This window comes from Notothenia rossii (assembly GCF_949606895.1).
Source record: "Notothenia rossii genome assembly, chromosome: 5".
NCBI lineage: Eukaryota > Metazoa > Chordata > Actinopteri > Perciformes > Nototheniidae > Notothenia > Notothenia rossii.
Window position 1 is genome coordinate 75,338,647 of NC_136903.1, and position 14,905 is coordinate 75,353,551.

At 40.3% G+C, this 14,905-nt stretch overlaps 1 protein-coding gene across 2 annotated transcripts in view; it reads right to left on the reverse strand.

Moving 5' to 3' along the window:
* Positions 1-479: 479 nt before the first annotated feature.
* kcnb1 (potassium voltage-gated channel, Shab-related subfamily, member 1) overlaps positions 480-14,905 on the reverse strand; it is a 25,665-nt gene continuing 11,239 nt past the window's right edge. For both annotated transcript variants that reach the window (XM_079685317.1, XM_079685316.1), the window contains exon 3: positions 480-5,814. In XM_079685317.1, the coding sequence (XP_079541443.1) occupies positions 3,898-5,814 (1,917 nt within the window). In that variant the 3' untranslated portion in view covers positions 480-3,897. The remainder of the gene's footprint in view (positions 5,815-14,905) is intronic.

Consider the following 14,905-nt stretch of genomic DNA (forward strand, 5'->3'; position numbering starts at 1 on the left):
GTTATTTGTGTTTTACTTTATCAAGGCATTCTGAATAGACCCCAACCCTGTAATACAGTGTTAGATTCAGAGTAAATTGGGCTACTTGCTAAAGCAGTGGTTCTCACTGGGTTTTAGAAACTACCACATGTCCTTGAAAAGGGTCCTATGGGGTTCTAACCAAAAAACCGACTTGAACCTTTTCACAAATTTAGCAGCTATAGAGCGACAACCAAGTTCTATTGTAAGTTAACTTACGTAAACTAAATGCATTCACTGTACAGTTGGGAGTCTTGTTATGGAAACGTCAATGAATCTGTGCTCTTTTTCTTAGTTTGTATCAATAAATGAGAAATAAAGTAACTTGATTGTTTGTTTTCTTCATCAAGAATAATGGCTTAGTTTGAATTTCTCCGTAGTGATATCAGTGAAATAAAAATCCCTTTTAGATTAAAATAAAAACAAGGATGAACATAAGAAAATACATTTAAAGAATGACCAAATCAATATGTTCTTGTATTATGGTGGTATTATGTCACAGTATCGCAGTCTAGAAATCACAACATCATGCTTGATGTTTCTTTTGCACTAGTCTAAAAACGTAAGAGTATCAGTACTAGTGTAAGGATTTAAACACTTGCTTTGTGTCGATGCACATAGGCGCGCTATTGTGTAATATCTTCCCATAATAAATCTCAGTTCTCCACAATAGTGCTTGCTATCTATTTATGAAATATTGATTGTCATCATTGTTTAGAGATATTTCAGTAAAAATTGGTCCCTGACTGCCATAATAGCAAACCTAAATGATGCGACAGGTGCTCATATGATTCTTCATGAGAGGTTATGTGATCTGAATGCCCTTTATCGTAGCGTTGAAAATGAAACTTAATCATTCATTGTTTGTAATGATGTAATGAGCTTATTTGATTACTTATTTTGAAATCCACAATGAAATTTAGGTGAGACTGGGTTACAGATATTTGCATTCATTGGCCTTGACTTTCATAAGATAAAGACACATATCTAATGGAGCGTACATGAAGCGGGTCGGTACTCCAAATGTGTGTTAAGACTGGTTTTGTCTTACCAAATATGTTGCATCATACATAGTGTATGCAGCTGCATTACATGAATGTATCACCAGCTCAAACCATCAATCCTTGACTAATTATATGAAAAATAAGATCGATAAAATGCTCTTCGCATCAGTCACTTCTCAGCTTTATACTAGGCTTCACTCCCTATAAAATCAAATGTGTGAGTAATCTCATATGATTAAGGTATAATCTGTGTTACTGCTGTATGTAAGAGTAAGAACTGCAGATAGAATATTTAGAGAAAAGAAGCAGGATTCCCCCAACATGCATTCGCTCACAAATAGTTCATTCCTTACTGCTCTAATGTGCTGGCTGTACAGCTTTCACACACACACACACACACACACACACACACACACACACACACACACACACACACACACACACACACACACACACACACACACACACACACACACACACACACACACACACACACACACACACACGGTTTTCTCTGCCTCTCACAGTCATTGTTATTCCCTCCACACCTCAGCTCCTTTCACTAACCGAGAGCAATATGAAATGGTTCAACTCTGTGATTAAAACGGAAAAGAAATCATGATTTGTGATTAGACTCTGGACAAAAACACTAAGAAATGCATGACGATCACCTTCTGTTGACTTTTGTATACAATTGTGTACTCAACAGCTACTTGTATTATAGAGCAATATCCTATTTTATTTATATCTTCCACTACTATATTCAGGACAGGAAGCTTCTACAGTTTCCTCAGAGTTTTATGAGATGGCTAATCTTGTTAAAGTTAGAGACAGTCATGTTGAGAGATACCTGCTCTTGAGAAATGTTAAAGGCATTAAAAAAAGGTTGTACCTTCATGGTTGAAATCAAATTTGGGGCTGAGGGGGGAACAGTGGGTTGTTAACCCTTTATAGTTACCCTGCTCATGTAAGAATGGTCTATATACGGGGGTGAAGACAATATTAATAAAAAAATTAATTCATATTTTTTAAGTCCAGGATTTTGGTTTAAATACAGCACTTTGTCCCTCTATATGTTGGGTTCTGTTTGTTATGTAAGACTGCTATGTGGAAATACAAACAGATAATAGACAATGCATTGTTGAGTTTTAGTATTTATGGAATACTACAGAGATTTAACACATGAACATAACAAGGCATCATAATGTTGCTTCAGTACTCATAAATATGCACATTGAGAAGTGGCTCTGTTAACATGTGTCTACTGTGCATACCTGTCACTTTGTTGGTACATGCCTGTGTGTGTGCGTGTGTGTGTGTGTGTGTGTGTGTGTGTGTGTGTGTGTGTGTGTGTGTGTGTGTGTGTGTGTGTGTGTGTGTGTGTTAAACAAACGTTAAATGCAATCAGACTTTCCCGCCCCAATTAACAATCCTTTGCTGAGCTGCAGCCACCCTTAAAAGAAGGCTGCTGTCACCATGGAAACTAATCGATCGATGTATCCTGAAAATGTTTTTTCATGCCTGTATGTGTCATTAGTGGGTGTGTGTGCTCATGCATGAGTTTTATCAGGTCCGCATTTACAACTGACTTGCCTGCTGTAACGTTAACCTGGCGGAGTATATTTAGTGCCATTAAAGTTTATTTGACGATTAAAGGAGCAAAGTACAGATGGAATACACACATATTCCATTATCTGAGTGTGAATACATTAGATGCTTTTGTGTTGGTCAAAAGAAGGCCAATGCATGCTGAACATCTGCTCCTGCTGTAAAGAAAAAACGATATTACTGGAATTTTATATATTTCATTTTCTAAAGCATCTCATGTTTTTGTATGTTGACTGGTTTGATGCATGCATGCTTCATAAATGTACGCTTTATGTAGCAATCAAGCTTATTATCTCAGGCTCCTATGTTACCCCATATACAAAATTATTGGTCCACTACCACTACCTTCCTTCAAAATCATACTGGGGTGCTAGGACAATATTCACTGGTCAATATTTGACAGTATCATCCATTCTCACCTTGTCATGATAGCATAGGGAATAGCAAAATACTGTTAAAGAAAGAGTGTTCAGTTGATGATGGGCTGGAGCTTTTGATAACTGCTGCTGTGCCAAGACATTTCACCTTACACCAGATTACTCTTCACGTATGAATATGACACAGCAGACTAGCAAATTACATATACTTATAAGGGACTTTCTATATAAAAATAAATCAGGTAAGACAATCTCAAGAGTGTGTATCCATGAATTACCATTAGATCACCCATCAACATTCACACTAACTCACACACATGCACATATACCCTTACGGTATATGCAGACATGCACACCCCTACAAATGTAAATGACTAAGGCCAGTTTTGGGAATGGAGGGCACAAGTTAGTAGCTTATAGGCTTGTAGGTCCTCTCCTGTATCTCCAAGACTACAAAATGAACTGGGAATCAGTAATGGGATAGCTGGCAGCTAGGATTTATTTCCTGGAGAGATAAGAGATATCTCCCTGCCGCTTAAACTCACCACATTTCTCTGTCGACTCTGATTCCACGGGTATCTCTGAACAGACCCGTAGGTTACCTGGGAGTGCTCTTTTGTTTTGTGTAACACCAGTAGTAGGAATGACTTGAAGGAGGGGCAGTGACATTCTCCAATGTTGAAGTATTTTTTCTCCCAGAGTATTCACCACACCTGTTGACCCTGAGCGTAGTGCCTTATGGCATGCTCAGATAATTTGTGAAATGTTTTGGTGAGATCCTTTGTCTATTCCTCTTTGTCTCTGGATAAGATAGTGTTTTTAGTCTGTCCGATGTCTCCATCATAAACACTCTGCTCCAGCTCCCTGTTCATTTCTGCTGCACTTGTGCCTCAGAGGCCTTTATCCAAAGTATGTTGACGCCCCCTGTCAACCTTTGGTCTGCGTGCCATCTCAGGTCCTACATGATTCTCATGAACTACCCTACGAATTCCTTCATTCGGGAACAGACAGTTCTGGCCAAGCATTTTTTGGGCTGTTTCTAAATGGTTGGTGCCCTTCTGGTAATTGATGTTGATGCTGCGTTTTGGGCTTGAACCAGCCAAAAGACGCTCTGAAGGACTGGCTTCAGAGATGTCGCGGAGGTGCTCATCATCATCTGTATCGGCGTCGATGTATTTGCTAATGGAGGAGTCGTGGAAGGTGAAGACAGTTGCCGCCAGGGTCGTGCTCTCTGGGGACTTTGGTGGAGTTCTGCTGCTGGCGGTTGTGTAGACGGAAACTTCCGGGCTTAACAGAGAGTTGTCTGACTGGACTGAGCTGTCTGAGAGCGGGGACGGGCCTGACCCCCTATTGCTGCGACAGCCTCCTTTGGGTATAATGCTTTTTGAGGAGTTGCCAGGAAAAAAGAATCTCCGTGCATTCTCTGAGTATGAGGGTTTTGTGATGGGAGTCAACATGGGCTCACGTTCCCCAGTGATTTGTTGGCCTGTTTTTGCGTTCCCATGCTGGGAAAAAGCTATAGCCGGACTGTGAGAGAACCTGTTGCTTTCCTGAAGACCAATGTCCATTGCTGGACTATGGGTGAAGCGTGGATTCTCTTGGAAGTCTGTAGCACAACTGATGTAGCTGTCAATGCTGGACAGGCTTTTCATGTCAACCACTCCTTCCCTGGTTCCTAGCACCGTTGGCCTGTGATCCTGTATGGCCCCCAATTCTATCTCGTCCCTCTGTTTGCCAGCTCTAGAGCCCCTGTCTTTAGCATTGAGGTTTGGCTGGGATTGTGTCTTGGCCATTTGGTTGTACATCTCCTCGAGCTTCTGAACATTTATCCTCTGAGGACTGGTGTCTCGGCCCTTGTCGGGAGAGCCTTCATGTGCATTAAAGGAACGGTTTGAGCTTGTCTCCGATGCAGCTCCTTTGGGAGTCCATTTCCAATGACTTGGAGAAAGATGGTTGTCATGAGGCCTCTCGCTCTTCTCTACCACCACATCCATCAATTCTGCACTACGAGCAAATGCCTCTTTTAAGTTCATTGAGACAATGCTACCATTTCTCTTTGCTCTCTCAAGGGCCTCTCTTCGTTTGAGTGCTTTTTCCTGCCTCTTCTGCTCCTTGTAGAATTCAGAGAAGTTATTTACAATAATGGGAATAGGTAGGGCAATAACCAGTACTCCAGCTATGCAGCATAAACCCCCCACAATCTTTCCTAGTAGAGTTTTTGGGTAGATATCACCATAGCCTACTGTGGTCATAGTAATAGTAGCCCACCAGAAAGAAGCTGGAATGCTTTTAAACTTTGTATCTTCCTCATCCTTCTCAGCAAAAAACACTAGACTGGAGAAGATCATGATGCCCATGGCCAAGAATAGGATAAGCAGGCCCAGCTCATTGTAACTCCTCTTAAGAGTGAACCCCAGTGACTGAAGACCTGTGGAGTGACGAGCAAGCTTCAGGATACGCAGGATACGCATGATCCGAAAAATCTGCACCACGCGGCGAACATTTTGAAATTGCAGCACACTCTTGTTGGATTCTGTCAGGAAGATGGTAACGTAGTAGGGCAAAATTGCTAGCAGGTCAATGACATTCAGAGGACCCTTGAAGAACTTCCACTTGTTTGGAGAGGAGAGGAAGCGGAGCAGGTACTCCATTGTAAACCAGGCAATACATACAGCTTCCACGTGGGCCAGTTGTGGGTTATCTGAGGACTGACCAAACTCATCTGTTTCCTGCAGCTCAGGGAGGGTGTTCAGAGACAAGGCAATGGTGGATAGCACAATAAAGAGAATGGAGATGATGGCCAGGATCTGAAAGACAAATGTATAAAAGTAATATGAGTAAAGATGCAGGATCGTAGAATGAAATCAGACTAAAACATAAATTAAATATCAGATACACACATAAGAATACATTTCTTAGTCTGTAAATAACACCATACACATAATACAATGAATGCAAAGTTGTTGTTTTTAAAGGGGTTCTTTTATGAAAGTGCTATCTGTAAGTCACTCCAATACACTTACCATTTAAAAAATAACTTAAATGGCTAACTGCGTGAAGTGTGTGATTGCTGAGAGCTAATGGATTGGATTGACTTGGACCACTTATTTATTCATGACTCACTTAAGAGGTTTATCCACATGAGTGACTTTGCTTCAGTGGGAAGTGTTGTTGATGTTTAGCATCTAATACATGCAAGCAAAATCATCACAAAATACAGTATATTTGACTTGTTGAAAACTATCTCCATTGTCTACAAGAGCCAGGTATTTATGAAAAAAAAGCTAAATGTTATTTTAAGGTGGCTGAAGATTGTCAGAGATGGTGTGTTAGGGAATGCTAACATGTGATTATTTGCATTGAAATCAAAGTTAGGCTGAAGCTGATGGAATTTCATTAGATTTCCAGCTATCCATGTTATTCTAGAGTACTGAAAACATGTTTGTTTTTTTAACCTTGTAATGGCACCAGATGAAAAACCTTGATATCCCCAATATCTTTACAATGTATCCTTATGAAGGAATGAATGCCTGTGCCAAATTCATGGAAATCCATCTACTAGCTGTTGAGATATTTTAGTCTCAGTGGTGGACCGGCCAAGAGACTGATATTGCAATCCTTTGAGCCAAGTAAAATGCATGACTAAAAAACTCTTCTTGAATTGACAATGCAAAGATACTTTCATAAACATCTCAGGAATTAGTCAAGGCAAATTGATGATAAATCACAACATGTTAGGAATCGTAACTAAAGTTCTATTATCATAGCCTTGAATGGGATCTTAACCACTTTCATCTGCACTAAAATTAGCATGAATTTGCAGAGATAATCAGACAAGCCTACTGGTTTCATACAGTGCTGACCCTACTCAGTTTCCACTAAATTAGTGATGGTGAATGCTATAAAACAGCAAAGTGAAAAGGCTTCAGGGCTCTGTCTGAGATCACAGAACTGGGGCTACAAAACCTTATCCTCATGATATTTCACACAGATTTCTCTCTCTAATGGGCTCTTTAAAGCTAAGGGGACCATTACCTGTCCCTTGTTCCACCTGCAGTGGCACCAACACAACATAAAATGAACATGTAATAGGAGCAGCATGTCCTCAAAATCCACTTCACTGCAGAAAGCAGAGAACTGGAAGAAAACAGTATGCTGACACATCCGACAAGCACACACACTACCCCGTCCCCGCTCCACCAATCCTGCTAACAAGCAAGTACGTGGTGGTAGACTATTCCTCTTTTAACCAACCCGGTATCACGGCAAGACGTGAACATGTGACGATTTACCATGCTGGGAGACGTGAAGATGTCAGGATTTCATCCCTTCAAACGTGACAGTTACACTCTAAAAACAAATGCTTTGGCTCAACAAAGAAAATCAACGCAACAGTTTGCATCTATGTTTATTGAGTTATGACAACTTCTAATGAAATTGTGTTAAACCAACAAAGTTATTTGAGTTAGGGGAGAAGGCTTTTCCTCTACAATCAGAGGTGTTTTTAATTACCACTTACTTAATAATTGGTATTATAAACACAAGTTTTGAAGTTGATTACTCAAAAGATTAAGTTGTTCTGACTAGTTTTACCACATGATTTAAAAGGAATTTTAAGTTGTATGTACTTAATTACCATCATTATGAACAACCATTTATAAATTAAGTTGCTTCAAATATATTGTATTCAATTGTTTGTTTTTTGTAGCTTTTTTTGCCTTTACATTTTTTTTTTATTAATTCCACAACACAAATATTAGGCAATTGACTTTTTATTTTGAACTGCAGTTGTTTATTTCAACACATGATGTTTCAATCAGTAGAGAATTCATTTTTGTTAGAAAATTCATTGACACATGCCATATGATAAGGTGCATGAAAACCTGAAATCACAGCTGACTGCAGGAGAGAGGAGAACCATTTTATAGTTTGGCTGCAGCACGTTGATTGGCTGCTGGAGAATGAGGTGAAATGTAATAGGTTAAAGAAAACGCCTGTGATGAGCTGATTATATGGAGCTGCGGAGTGAATGTATATACACCCAGTCTTCCTGAAAGAACTTGCGCTGAGCTTCATTTAAATCTTGAAAAAAAAGATAAATAACGTAAATTTAAATTGCCCCACAAATAATAAATAAACACATTAGCCATATTACCATGGGAAATGGGGACACAGCAAATAAATGCTGCCATCACATCGAAGTTAGAGGCCTTTGCATATTTAAATTGAGTATTGAGTTAGAAAAAGGTTGATAAACGCTGTGAGAATGGATCTGCGGCGAGCATTTCGCCGCGATCCCAACTCGTGTATTACCAACGTTCAGGGAGCTCTATGCAAGTCAATTGGACTCCCTGACAGTTGAAACTCAACACTAAAGGGTTCCCCCTTGCGTTGGAAAGTGACGACAGGGAGCCTGACATAACGTCAACATAGGCCGAGTTGGGAGTGAGAATTTGTTGCATAAACACCATATCCCAACGTGCATTGCGGCTAAAACATGCAATCACCAAGCTGAGGATCTTGCCTACGTCTGTTTCCGGTATTGTTTATGACAGATGTATTTTGTTATACACACATTCTTTCACATTTTAATTTTAATTTACATTCAAGTATTTCGTGAGGCCTTCTAAAATGTTTTTAAATATAACTAGGGTTGTAGTTGAAGAGTTTGTAAATGAACATGAACCCAAGCTGTTGCCTGGCAATGCAATCACACAACGTCACGTCCGTTAATTCTACAACCACACACATGGATTAACATTGATTGAATACATTAATGTAGCCTTTGTTTCTGCTAAAAGAGGTGTCGACCAACTGGGGCAACAAGAAAATCGGCAAAATTAAGTGTGACTATTAAAAAATAAATAATTATTATATTAATATTGACAATAACAACCGACCGTCAGGGTAGAGCATTTGCTTGGCATTTCCGGGTATTTCTCCACTGGTTGGGCCATGTTAACAATACCGTGTAACTGTCACATTTGAAGGGAAAAAATCGTGACATCTTCACGTCTCCCAGCATGGTAAATCGTCACATGTTCACGTCTTGCTGTGATACCGGGTTGCTTTTAACACCGTATGACAGTTTCCCTCTCATCCAGCATTCATTGTGTAAACACTTGAAGCATATTATTTCTGTAACTTGAGCTTGTTTGATCTGAATACACTTCCTTATTCAACCGTGAGAAATACCAAAGGGAATGTTGCACGGCTATCCAACCTCCGATCAACCCCACTTACAGCTCATACAAAGTCATAAGTAATTTTTATTTATAGGGCTTTTTTGGTGATAAGGAACGGATATGTGATGCTGAAGTTAGGAACCTTTGTTTGAATGCACACATGCATTGATGTCAGACAGTTTAAAGGTTAACACATAAGGTGACAATGTTTTGACATTTCATCCACTGAAATTAAAGCTAATGCTCCAATGAAGGTGAGCAGAATTTCTCTACTGAAGTATGCTCTAAAATTCAACCTTGGTTGTGTAGTCTCCATTATCCATTCTTAATGCACCTTAGTTGAAGGCTTCCAAAACGGACTATCAAGCAGTAAACTCAGCTAGGGTAGTTTGTCAGGTGAGCATCTGTACCTTTAGTGGACTAAGAACAGGCTTCTTTTTTAACTGTATTCTTCACTTAGTAAATGAATCCTGAATTACTCCTACAAATCATAGCACAGGACCAAACAGCACAACTTGGAGGATGAGTAGGAGGGTATACTGTAGCTGGAATAAAGCCCATTTTTTTTCAAAAGCCCACACGGAGGACGTAATAATCTTATAAAATGAATTAAATCAGAGAAAAGTTTATTTTTAAAACTCAAAAACAATCGCAGCTTCGACAATGCAGAGTAGGTATAAGACATAATCATAAATCCTGTGGCATTAAATATACATATAATGATATAACATTTGTGTGTTTTAATTACAATTATATAACAGTGCAAAAATGATCTTTTCCTCCTCCATTTTCTAGTCAAGCTTAATCAAAACCTCATCTATGAACTGGATATACTGGTTAAACAGAAAACCAGTTGAGTAAACAAGCAGGAAAGCCAGCAGAGAGCACATGATGCGGGGTTTCCCTGTAAATCATCTAGAGGAAATGAAAGCACAGCAGCAGAAATGGGGCAATAGCAACGGTTGTTATGAGGTGATTGACAACGCGGGCCTTGACAACGGCCTAATTATTCGGAGTCCACTCCCAGGAGTAAAAGTGATGGCTAAAGAGGCAACCTTATCTATGACCAATCAGAGCAGGAGGACACTGTTGCCATAGCGTCACGGCAGACATGAATAATGACCCTATCTGTTTATTTTCTTCCCCTCTGTGCTGCTCTCCTCCTGCCCTAAAGGAAATCTATTAGAATCAAACACACAGCAGAGAGCAGAGGTGCCGAGGTGCCGAGGTGCCGGGGCCGAAGAGCGAAGGTTGATCTAACGAACCTGAGGGGAAGGAGAGGGGGCAGCAAATGGAAAATGATGTTGTTAATAAAGAGAAAATTATTTGCACAAAGTAAATAACAGGTTACATTTTTCTTTTTATATAGAATAGTATAAAAAGGTTCACATATTTTGTGTACCAGACATAACAGGATTGTTATGATTCGGTAAAAGGAGGCTTATATCAAATCCCAAAACTCAAAGCTGTTGGAGAACTACAGAAGAGCATGACGAAATAAAGGGCAGAGGTAATAGGATTGAGAAGCTTTACAAAGGTTACTAACGAAGACTGGTGCTGCTGCATAACATCAAGGGTTATAATGTCAAGTTCCACAAGGGAACCCTATTCATTTCCCATTGGCCTATGTCCCTATTGCCACAGCCTTGCTTGTCTTTATCTCTTTCTATCCTGGGTTGTTTTAATGTCATAGGCTGCTAATTTCATCAAACTATTTCCCTGTAAATCTGAGATAAGCCTTACAGAGCACATGAAGGAGACCACAAAAGCACATGTCTAGGAAAAGGTTGAATGGAGCCCAATACATGATTCTATTGGCATCAACACAATTACAGGCTATTTATAGTCTCCCAGAGGACCCAGAGGCACATACTGTATAACAATAAAGATGGTAATAGGGGTCACACCCTAAATTATGTTCTCTAATGTCGTGCAAGTTAGGTATGATGAATACTCTATTATTGCAAGTAGATTGTATGGAAACAAAAAGTGACTCCAAGCAAATGCTCCTTGGTGGCCTACTTAAGGGGGGACAAGAAGAAAGGAAGGAGACATTTATATCTAGAGCAGAGGAAGAGACAACACGTCACACAAGAGAGAAAACAGATTGACAGGAAATCCCACTGTGACTCTAAACAAAGCCAGATCACACTGTTGTGTCTCTCATGGCATATTATTGTGTGGCCCAGCAGACGCTTGTTCACACAGACCCCCCATTTTCTATAGGACAAGGTGACAGCAACTCTCAATAGGCTGTTATCCAGGACACAATTAATGTGAATGACCTCAAAACCACCCAAACACACACTTCCCTATGAGGTTCTCCTCTAAGTTACATATGGGAGGGAAATTATTCCTTATAGGGGAGAGGAAACAAGACTTCAGACTTGGCAGCCGTTGCACAGGGACTATTGGCTGATAACATATACATACACCAAAACAGCTCTAAAGAGCTTTGTACACTTGGGGCTCATAGAGAAGAAAAACCTATTCATTTAAAATTATTCCATGTTGTACTTGCTGCTGTTTGCTCTGCCACCAGCTCTCGCTCAGATATGATGGCCTGGTTTTGTGTTGGCTGTGTCCCAGCAGCTGTGATTAATTTTCTTTGTGCTACATTGGGTTTGTCAGGGTTTGTTCCATTCATCAGTCTACTGAGTACTAAACTAAAAAAGGACGGAACCTTGAAGCTTTTCACGTTTTGTGGAGACGTATTTCTTTTGAAAAAAGGAAGAGTATTATAAAAGATGTTAAATTAAACCATTGAATTACTGGTGTGATTGTGGGTACATAACTGAGGGAATGTCGGGGACACTGAGGAATCAGCTAATTAAGATTAAAACATTCAGTGTAAAATGTATTAAACCACTAAATCCTGTTGGCATGAATTAAGCGATATCACCAGTTTTTGGCCACTTGGCTGTAGACATAACATATTTTATATACAGTTGTTATTGAGAACATGCCAGCAAAAATCTACCTTCACATTATTTGGAGTCTTGTTAGTTACTGTACACCGGAAATACGTCCTTTTTTTTTTTCAGAAATCCTTAGGCATCATTTTGGCTTTTCAGGCTTTTGAGCTTTTGAGGCTGGAAAACAAGATTGAATTAATGGCAGGAGTGAGCAGGGTAACTGCTGAGCCAGATGATCAATTTACATGAGTTCACTTTCACTTTATACAGTGAGACTATGTTCCTTACACTCCATGGTCGTTATGGCCCCAAGTACAGATTTTGGTGTAATGCTTAATGCTAAAACATATTTTAGCAGAAGTAGACGTACAGAATATGGAAACTGAACAGTTAGTCAATTATTCAACAATACAACAGAAACTCAGATATTTTATAACCAAAGTACAAACCGGCCGTGTGATCACGTGTTATTCGTATTTCCTCTTGTCCCTCTTGATAACTTGGTTTTATGTTTGATTTAGTGTTATATTTGGTTCAGCCCTCTCAGGTACATCTCAGGTGGGTGCCTCACCTTGTATTACATTTGGTGGATTCTCAAGAGACAGCTGAGGAACTCCCAGAGCCCCAGCCGGCACCTTCTCATTAACAGCAACAACATACGTACATGCCGCTGTGCTTTAGAAGTGGAAACTCCTGTTGCTGTGAATCCCAAGACTATTGTCTGTTAACTCTGCCAGCACTCACAGAGGGACACACAATAACAGGTCTACCTTAGAATGGCTCCAAATCCTAACACTAAAAAAAGAATGGTCAAAAAGGTTTGAGTAAAGGGTTCATTTATTTTTGGGTGAGTGAATGTAGGTCGCACCAAGAACACCAAGATCCCCCCTGACTAGCTGACTTTCTTTCCCATCATCCCTTGAGCCACTTCCGAGGCCACAGGGATGCCATGCAACTCTCTCCCAGTCTCGACTGCCAGCCACTGTCACCATGACAACCCCCTTGAAGCTCGACAGGAGGTGGCTACGTGGACCTGCTTGTGAAAAGCAAGTCTGACAAAGTCTCCTCTCTGCCGCTCCCTCCCTACCTCCCTCCCTCGCACCGTCCTTCTCTCCCTGATTTGTACCTTATTCAAAGCTCAACCAGCTTTAAACCATCTGTACTGCTGTAGTCTCGTTCTGACTCCTGGTTTTTCTACTATTTGTGTCAGAGCGCCGTTTAAATGTAAGGTGCTGTGCTGATTTCTTTCCATGCATTTGTCACACCGTTCTCTTAAAAGTGAAAGAGTATGCAATTACTTATCTGCCTTAAGGAGAGGCTGTTCAAATTGCATGACATTCTTAAGCTGTTTGGATTAACAGTCAGCACACAATCACAGTATTGATCTTCATCTTCATCAAGAGGTTACTGTCAGTGGTCGATAGCTTGAGAGTAATAAGATGAGCGTTAAATTATGTGGGATAATTCACACCCCTGATTCTGAATGTAGAAGGGCTTTGCCTGTGAAAGAGATGGGGTTTCCATGGAGACGGGAGGAGACTGTGCCTTCCACATTTCCCCCAGTATGTTAGCTAGAAACACACACACACACACACACACACACACACACACACACACACACACACACACACACACACACACACACACACACACACACACACACACACACACACACACACACACACACACACACACACACACACACACACACACACACACACACACACACACACACACACACACACACACACACACACACACACACACACACACACACACATTTGCAGTAACTCAGCTGTAGTCTCTCCATCATCACTTCTACTTGTAACTTTGAACAGCAGAGCCTCATTTATCTTAACCTCCCGCATCTTGCCAAAGTGAATAACACTTACCTTGGAGCTACTGCCAGTCGTTCTTTCTATACAAATGCATATAGGCCTGCAGATTGTAACTGGTGACCTATAATCATGACGTTACTTATCTACCATAAGGGCTCCCGCACTTTGACTCACCTTATGTGTCTTAGTCTTGATTCTGTAAGTGTGATAGCTAAGAATGATCTGCTTAAATAATCTGAAAGTCACATTAGTGGATAGATGTATGTCCTTTAGATCGGTGAATTAAATTAAATGTAATCATTTACATTACAGGCCCTGACTTCGCTTCACCCCTGAGCATATTCCACATTTATGCTACACACTTCTGATAACGTAATTTTCCACAGATTAGATGCCTATGTAGGAGTATTCAAATGATCATCCTCAGCAGTCAATAATATATGCAAGCCTGTATGGTATTTGACTCTTGTTTATTCAGTAATTTCCACTGAAGTAAAACAACAAATGAGGAACAAGAACATTTCTGGGACTTCCTCAAAAGTTTTCCCTTACTCATGAAATGCTTCCATGCACCACATTTCATAAACTTCTAATATAGGTAGGAAATCTATGCCTGGACCATCCACTTCCTGAATGAATCCCCCATCATCTCCTCTGCCTCTCAATTATTCATGCATTTCAGATGAAGAAGAGAATCCAGACTCATCGTCTATATTTAAACTCTGACTGGTCCATGGTGGCTGTATAAATAGAAACAGTATATGGTCTGGTCTAGCCCACCAAAGGAGGCTGTCTTCATCGCACATTTTACCTTAGAGTATGCTACATTTATTGCCGGGGGGGACTGAAAAGCTGCGTAGAGGCACTTCTGGATTGAGGAAATATCAGTGAAGGAATTTGGGAAAAGCTTTCCTTGTATGGGCTATCAGTTTAATGTCTCACTTTATGCACATGGTAGTC